The sequence below is a fragment of the Mytilus californianus genome, unplaced genomic scaffold, assembly GCF_021869535.1.
Source record: "Mytilus californianus isolate M0D057914Y unplaced genomic scaffold, xbMytCali1.0.p SCAF_13, whole genome shotgun sequence".
Lineage (NCBI taxonomy): Eukaryota > Metazoa > Mollusca > Bivalvia > Mytilida > Mytilidae > Mytilus > Mytilus californianus.
The window spans coordinates 28,496,926-28,506,207 of NW_026262615.1; the positions used below are offsets into that span (position 1 = coordinate 28,496,926).

A 9,282-nucleotide genomic window follows, 5' to 3' on the forward strand; every position below is an offset into this window, starting at 1 on the left:
GCTGCATATTGACTTATTACAGCATGATAATATTTGCATATCTCAATTATAAATGAATTTGATTTGGACTTAATTAAAGATTCCATAAAATTAAGTGCTTTCACGCATCTGAAAATGTCTTCCTTGGCATATGTCCCACATATCCTGTAAAAAAAGAAGTCTAACATAATGAACGAAAATTCAATCTTTAAACTTAATAAAGAATAATTTTCATGGTCGTTGAAATACAAATTCTTTATCAAACCATCCATTCCATCAATTGTTATGCTATCCTAAACTTGTATCAGCATTTCATTGTTATCCGGACAAATCTTTCCTTGGAACATGTTGTGCTCAGGTATACAATAGTTCGGACAGAAACATTTGTTTACCCATAAAATCAATTTCTTTATGCATTGGATAAAACAATAAAACAATCTTGGTAATTGGAATGTGTCAATATCTTCTTCTTCTGAGACCAAGAATAAAGCTGTCTTGTAAGAAAGTAAGAACACAACAAACCTTCAACATGTTTGTTTGTGTTAGCTATATGCTTTAATGTTAGTTTGAGGAGACCGTAACATAGGAGTTGGGTATAATTAAACGAATGTACAAGGTGTTTTTCGGCCACAGAAAAAGATACTCTCCACAGTACATTACAATCTGGCATAGTCCTTGGTCCAATAGGTACTAACAAACAACCATATTCTATAACCTTATCAATTGCAAAACTAGGGGACCATTGCTGTCGATAACGTGACGCCCATTGTATCGCTTTGAAAGGTAGATATTTACTTCAAATACAGACTGTATAATCCAAGTATTGATGTTTATTCGATAAACAGGGCCCGTGTGATGATAGGTGAAGATATGGCATTAGCTGTTTTAAATTACTTACAAATTCGTTCACTGATAAATATAAACCTTTTGTAGTTACTTCAAAGCATTTGTATGTTATAAAGCTAGATTCTCCATCCCCTCATACTATCAATCGGAGTCTACTAAATACAGGATGATCATTATCAGTCTCCATAACCAGTGTTGTATTTTGCCGTGGGTGTTTGATATTCTTTAGATTCTGTATAACGTCCACGTCTCCGATGACACACATGATATCTATGTCACTACCTGGTAAATCAAGTTCTTCTGATAAACTTCCACTTGATATTGTTGTTACTTCCGACACATCTGTATTATCTATCATATCTTTTATGAAAAATAATTGTTGTCTTTTACGTATGTCTATTTCAGTACCAACTGTATTTACTAAGTATGCATATAAGTATCTTTCCTTTGAATCATTTTCATTACAGGACCTGTAAAATATATATTCATTTAACTACATTATTTGACAATCTTTTTGACTTGTGTGTATATAAGGTTTTATCACTGCTATTCATCGCTAAAATGTATAATCAAAAATACTCCAATGACATTTCAGTAATACATTATAAAAACATGCCAATGAGAAATTTAACTATTGACACAATGAACAAACGTTCTGTGTAAGCTACTTCGAGTTAAGTCTCATTTAATAACACGTTGAATTTGGTTAACATTGTGATTTTGTTTTGTATCTCGGATCTAATGTTCACTATTTTATCATTTGATGTAATACCTCCTATGTATAAAACCTCTTTCAATTTACTTGCTCAGAATTTACCTGTAACGTCCAGCGGCTTAAGCATTCGAGCTCTTTAAAACTAATGTCTCGTGTTTTCTTAAATCTTTCAAAAACAATGATCTGTTATAAATCACACATGATTGGACACATATATCCAATCTAATATTAAGCGTTGCATGCCTCAGAGGGCAGCATGGGTGTAAAGACAGGCACAACTTTTACCTGCACTGGTTCGACCTGCTTATATTCTCAATAATGTGTCATAAAACATGTACTTTTAGACTGGGACACTAGTCTATTTTTGAAGTCTTCATGTGCTAACTATTTGTTGGTTTTTTTATGCTTTGATTGCTGTCTATTTGACATTTACAAAACATATTGGTCCAACTCAAAGTTTAAAACATGGATAACCACAACTTATACTCGTACAATATACACGTCTTTTTAGCATGAGTAGAAGAAAACAAAGGACATAGTATATTAGAACATGGCACAAAATTGATGCGCAGAAACAAAGAAAAGAAAAAACAACGTGTTATTGTAGTTATATATTCAAAGTCCCAGTTTGGCTAAGAAAACGTGTGTAATTAAAAAATAAAAAAAAATATATTGAGGATCAAAGAAATTATATTCTCATTAATTCTAAAGGATTTTAACATTTAGAATAAACCAATGACAGTGCAATCTTCCGTGCATGTTGTTATACCTGAAAACAAATTCTGATGATCTTAAAAGGTGTGCATCATTTGGATTTAATTGTTTGGGCAATGTCATGTTCTTTTAACTCACTTTTAATGAACTTTTCAAAAGAGTGTTTAAAGTAAAATAAAGTTTTTAAAAAATATATTCTGAGTAGATTTAACTGATATTTGACATGTACTCCCTTTACCTATATTACGATAAAACTGAAATGTTTAGGAGCATTCTATTTTGTATTGTATGATTGCTGTTTCGTAAACAAACGACTCATTTTCCCCTAATATGAGTGACTATGGTTTTACTATTTCAAACATTTTTTTTTTCCTTGGACAGAAATACTTAATTCATAATCTTCGTATAGAACTAGTACCTTATATGATGGAACGTAAATGTAATCATTTTCGAGGAAAAGTCATATTTTCCCTTAAATTTTGAAATATTTGCTATTATGTTACTAAACAAGCTCGTGTTGTCAGTTCATTGTAACTACGTAGTAGTCCATCATGCTTTGCAATTCATTCAACATGTTCAATGGATTGACCAAAGTTTGTAGTGTATCAAACCTGTTTTATGGTGATGAATAACTTAATGCAACGTATCAATAATGTGTCTTTTCATTAGCAGCACATGATATAGTAGGGCAGGAACCTATACATTCCGAATAATCTGCATTTAATTGCAATTTTCGATTAAGTTCCTGTTCTTAAGTAAACATGTCTTATGCGATGTTTTGTGAACTTGTTTGTTTCTTTGTTGTTTTTCTTTTTAATTATTAGTTTTGTCCTCTTATATTTGGGTAATGGTTATCAATTTCAAACTACTAGTAAGTGTTTTTAGTTGAAGACTTTTTCTTTATTTGTATTACAGCAGTATGATTTCTCTCTTGTAAACAATTGTCATTGTCTATACAGTTAAACATATTACATCAGCATTACCAAAATCTTTTACACAAATATGATTGTCTTTAATGTTACAAATATAACTAAGTATTACCTGTATTGCAATCTGTACTGTTCTAAGAATTCCAGATATTCATCTGAAGTTTTGTCTGGATATCTTAGGTTAAGTATATACTGTTCCTGTGCTTTCCTTCTGTCTAAACATGCTTTATACATTACTTCAAACTGTCTGATTGTAAGCCCGAATACGTCATTCTTCAGATTGGTAAACTAATGGTGTGAATCTGCGCCTTCCAGGGTAAGGAAAACGTTTGACGCCGTATTTTTCCCAGTGCGTAATTTTTCTCATTCCAAGTACATTTTGATCGCTATCATCTTCATTGTATCTTGAGTTTCTGTTCATATTTGCTGTAAATTATCAATTATATCTTCCAAACAATGCTATAAAATGATTAAATATCTTTTTCAGAAATAAAATAGCATAACAAGTCAAATGGCAAAAATACCGAACTGCATGGCAAATTCAAAACGGAAAGTCCTATATTAACATAATTAAATGGCAATATCGAGTATTCAAACACATCTAGCGAATGGACAATAACTGTCATATTCCTGACTGGTACAGGCATTTTCTTATACCTGTTTTTATAGCTAACTTAATCATTCACTTGTATAACTGGCATTGGATTTCATTAACAATGTGTGAGTAACCATTCCAATAAAACAAAAATCCATAATTGATTGAATTTTTCATACAAATGTTTAAGAAATAACTTTTGTTTATCCTGAGAGTATATTTAATGAGAAACCTACATACCCTAGCTACAAATAATTCTGCTATTCTTGTAAACATGTAACAGGAATTTCCACTTTCGATATAAAATTTGCCTAGTCACGTATTTTAAAGGCCGTTGTAATTTAAATCTCCTATTAACAGCGATATGACACACTTCTATATATAGATATGTGATCAAAACAACAACTTTCTATATTAATTTTACACAGTGAGCCCCAAAAAGCAAGTCTGGGGTGTATTTGTCTACATGCATATTAACATTTTAAATAATAAAATACATATTATCCAATTGTACAAACAAATTGATGGAAAAAAAAAGCAGATCACTTATTCGTCATAATGCTCACTCTGATTTTCGTACGAAAACGCTGTGTATGAATTAATTAGTAAAAAAGAGGGTGGAATAAAATGACATCAAACACACTACATTATCAAACAACGGACAGCAACGTAGCAAAACAAAATGACGACAGGAAAATTTACAGTCTATAAATACAGGTGTATATAAAGACATAGTATTATAATACTGTTTTATCTCCGTCACTTATTTCTTGTTCTGACAGAAAGTACTGATATAAAACTTTGTCGTTTTTTTTTCTTAATCTAAAAATCGACATGTTCTTTCGTGTTGTTGGAGTAAGGATTATAAATGTCAACATTATATATAAATCTGATTATTTCACGATTAGAACAGTTCTTTTCTATTCTTTCCGTTGGTTGAAATAGTATAATGTATTTAAAGATAGATTAACATTTTACATTAGATGAATTATGTTCATTTTGAGAAGAATAGTTAATAAAAAAACAAACTTACCCTTGCTTCAAATAAGTTTTCTTGTCTTTTGAACAAAATGAACGCTTGGATAGAATCCAACTGAAATTTCCACTTTCGTTATCTAAATTTACCCACTCACTCTGTCAGGTATTTAAAAGTTGGTGTCATTTAAATTTTATATTCTCATCGCTATGTTACACTTTTATACTTAGATATTTGATCATGCAAATAAATTTAGATAACTAACCCGCATTTAAGCGTGAAATAAAGTACTATTTCGTCCTCATGCTGACTCGTATGTTGTATGAATACATTCGTAAACATAGTAATAAGAATGTAAAGATTAAATACACCACGACACAGTTTTGAATGAAAAATGAAAATAACACTTTACTAATTAGCGCTAATCGTTAACACTTTGTTGTTTTTCATTGCCGCGAAGAAAGTTATACTACCGAACTAGGAAAATAAATTGCTTCAAATCTTCATTTTTAAATAAAATTAATAAACGCAGAAATGAGTTTCTAGAAAGTCCATATCTATTGAAAACCAAACCTCTCATTTTGATCTCCACTGGCAGGGTTAAAAGTTTAAATCAGAATTTCAATATCTACCTACGTGTTCTTAACTTACTACTGTAAAACGATACCTTACATACATTACTTACGAGTTACGAGTACTAGTACCTTAACCAATTTGTTCAAATTATGTGCATACATATTCATCTAACAGTTTGTTTTTTTTTTTCTGGTGAAATGTGTTGAATTGAACATTAAATGTAATTTGTTTGATCTTTACTTGAAAAATCATATTTATCAATGTCAGCATCCCCAATATGGAGATTCTGGTAACTTAAGCAACGCTCATACGCATTTCTCTAGTGAGTTTTTTGAACATCAGCACTTTTCGACGGTTTTTATTCCACTTTAAATGTCTCCTCAACTCTAGTGTTTACAAATGTTGTAAACATTTTATCGATTGAAAGCGGTCTTGTACGAAAATACTATTTTGATTAAACTATGTTTAGCTTGGCAAACAGAGTTCAAAGTTATCTTGCACGCGGAACTTGTTTTGACCTTCACCCCGAATCTCAGCAGTACACACGTCAAAATATAAGTTTTTGGCGGTCATAAAAGCAGTTTAAAAAGCGTGTTAACCATTAAGTGAACATGCTGCGCAAGTTATGACATACTTACTGTCGCCATTAGACACACGAATTGTGCAGAGGATGATAACAATCAAACAACAAAACTTCATCGTAATTCTGAAATGAATATTTTTCTATATCAATTGTATATTCCGGGTTATTTAGAATGTACCGTAAACCAGTGGCAAGCGCAGTGCATTTGTATTCATTAAATCATCAATTTTGATTGCTTATTTCAAGCTCCAAAAAAAATAAAACTGAAGTCCCAACTTATTAATATAAGGGCAACCTGACGGGTTTGGATGGTTTATGAAAGCACTTTTCAGGTAGTAAGCATTGAAGCGGCTTAGAGATTTTGCTTTCGAATTATTTTAACCACGAGCGTACCTTATTACGACAATTGTAGGTCAATTTCCATATGCAAAAAGGGGAAGTGGTTAATCGGGCTTTGAAATTGCAATCGGTCTCACTACAAAAGTCAAAAAGTCTGAAAAGACCAGTTTTTGTCTGAATTTGCATGAATTTTTACTCGACATTCTTAATTTGTCTGAATAATTTTTAAAAATTCTTGACATAGTATGAATTTGTCTAATAAGGTTCTTGATTTTTCTTGACAAGTGTCTTGACAGTATGAACATTGTCTTAAAATTTCTCGACACTTCCTGTATCATCTGATAAGAGTCTGGATTAGTCTCGACCAATTCTTGACTGTCTTAAATTTGTCTCGATCTGTCTTGACATATTCTTGACATTCTTAATAATGTCTGAATATGTCTCGACATATTCTTGACATTCTAAATAATGTCTGAATATGTCTCGACACATTCTTGACAGTCTTAAATATGTCTTGACACTATCTCAACAGTATAAATTTTGCCTGAAATGTGAACAGACTTATTCTGCACTGTTTATGACATTCTATTGCTGTTATATACTCCTTTTTATTATGGCTAAACTAAACTTTGAAGAATGAAGGACTAATTTGGTATATATAGTAAGATACCCTTTTGGTGCAACTAAGTTGTAATACCCTGAATAATCCCCCATGTAGTTTAATTTTGATTTATTTTTATTAAACATTTAAGTAATTGTTTTCACTTGGAATATAAGTAGAAGGTATTGACAAACAGCATTTAGATTTTTGCCGTTCGCAAAACTGCCAGTCAAATTTGCTTTACTAAAATAGGTGTCTTGTATCTCTTTTGGACACCACAATTCATTTTTGGGTTTGTGTAGCTAAAAAAAGAGGGGGGGCTTTCGTTTAGGTCAAAGAATTTGTTCCCATCTTGATTCAAAAACCTTATTCATTTTTTAGAACAACCCAAAAACATTTTTTATTTAAATTTGAGTTTTGAATTTTATAATTTTTTATAAATAATAAAAAAAACTCCTTCCTGAAAAGAAAAAAATGTTTAGATCTATATTATGCATGTCTGTTTGAGAACCATTTCTATAGAAATCATTGATGGGACCCATTATAAATACATTTTTTTTATTATTCCTGGAGTAGATAATAATTTTCTTTTAATCTTTGGGAATTATTCAATTTGTTTTTATGTTAAAATAATTAACTTCATAATTTTGATGAAGAAAATCCATTTCAATTCAATTTTTTTTCATCAAAATGATGATTTTCATTTTCATCTATCAACAAACTTTTTAAATTGCAGTGGCATGGTCGGTCAACTGATAAGTTGTATGGCTGATTACAGGTAAAGCAATAACTTCTATTTGACAGTTGCGTGTACTCTGGGGTGTGGAATACCTTAAATTTATGGGTAACATCCTGTCCATGTGTAATACTTAATATATTCCAACAGATGACATTACACAAATTTTTCTTCTGTTAAATGAATGATTTGTATATCATCATAATTTGCTATTTATATAAACCACATTTTGGTATAATAATTATTTACCATATCAACATTGAATATTATGAATGTAGAATGAAATATGTCTACAGTATGATTGGTTTGAATCATTTAATTTATAAGATTTAGGAATCAAAATTTGTAATTATTTAAAAACCCACATTGAAATTGTTTTATATCAACACAACCACATTTGAATTATTTTATACTTTAGATTTCATAGCCATATTTGCATTTGTAAAAATATTTATATACCCAAATTTTCAATTATTTTACATGCCCAACTTTTATTTTTGTTGTAAAGAAGTGTAACTTGAAACAACAGTATATCATATAAAGAGAAATAAAGATTAAAGTTATATCATGAATATTGGTCATGATTTGTAAAACTCAGAACTGTCAAGTAAATTTAAGACACGATTCAAAATGTTCAGAATATGTCAAGCCATACTGAGAAAAAATAAGAATGTCGAGAAATTTCAAGGCAGTATTCAAATGTCAAGAATTTGTCAAGAAATTTTAAGACCATATTCAGAATGTCGAGAATATGTCGAGTAAATTTCATACAAATTTAATATAAATGAGAATTTGTCAAGAAAAATTAAGACAAAAGTCATACTTTTGGAGAATGTCGAGTAAAAGTTCATGCAAATTAAGACAAAAACTGGTCTTTTCAGACTTTTAGACTTTTGTAGTGTCTGTCGAACATCGAAAATATTGAAAGTATTCAGATCACCTCTAGTTTCGTTAAAAGGGATTCGTGTTGCTCTTGTTTTAGTTTTAAGTGTGGTTCTTTTGTGATTTTTTATTCCTAATGTCTGTGTTGTTTTAACCGAATACAGTCTTGTCTATTATTTATCATTTGAAAACGTGTTAGAATTCAAAAATTTCACATTCGATCAAGTTGAAGGGTTAGCAAATGTCCGATGATTTACGAAATTGGTATGTCTTAGTGTTAGATAACAGTCAATTACTAGAATCCTTGTTTTTAATTATGTAGAAATGTTTGAGGTTTTGCTTTATGACGTATAATGCTACAAAGTAGTTGTTCTGTAACTGAAATGTAACGTTAACCAGATTTGCACTTGACAATGAACTGAAATTAGAAGATGTACTTTTTCATAAGCTGTAAACAACAATACCAGATGTCGAAGTCAAAAATGGGTGAATTTAACTTTCCGTATACCTAAATATTACTCATTGCTTTAAATCGATTTGGCATTGCAACTATTTTTTTTTTGGCTGTTCAGTATTAGAATGTCTGTATGTGGTGTCAAATTCTTTAATCCTAATTAATTCTTAAATTTTTTAAATTACTATTTGAAGGTTGTTCCAAAATCACATTGTCAACATTTTCAACTATTACCTTGATTATTTATTTTTATTTTTACGTTTGCTTTGAGTAATAATATTCTAATGTATTTCAACTAATAACATGCATAAAGAGTTTGAAACAGTCAAATAACTCATTAAAAATTTAGAAAGTAAT

General features: G+C 30.3%; 1 protein-coding gene across 1 annotated transcript; it reads right to left on the minus strand.

The window, feature by feature from the left end:
• Positions 1–309: 309 nt before the first annotated feature.
• LOC127723477 (uncharacterized) lies at positions 310–3,450 on the minus strand. The gene is made up of 2 exons (XM_052230130.1): positions 3,296–3,450; positions 310–1,295 (listed from the first exon to the last, which is right to left on the minus strand). Exons 1-2 carry the CDS (start codon positions 3,415–3,417, stop codon positions 959–961), a joined length of 459 nt encoding a protein of 152 aa, XP_052086090.1. The 5' UTR covers positions 3,418–3,450; the 3' UTR covers positions 310–958.
• Positions 3,451–9,282: the final 5,832 nt, after the last annotated feature.

What these genes read in the sequence shown, in the direction of transcription:
- LOC127723477 (XM_052230130.1), bottom strand. Translation starts at nt 3,417, where the DNA reads ATGTATAAAGCATGTTTAGACAGAAGGAAAGCACAGGAACAGTATATA. An exon ending in CAGTACAGATTGCAATACAG is followed by an intron (nt 1,296 to 3,295) that starts GTAATACTTAGT and finishes TATATTTTACAG; the next exon opens with GTCCTGTAATGAAAATGATT.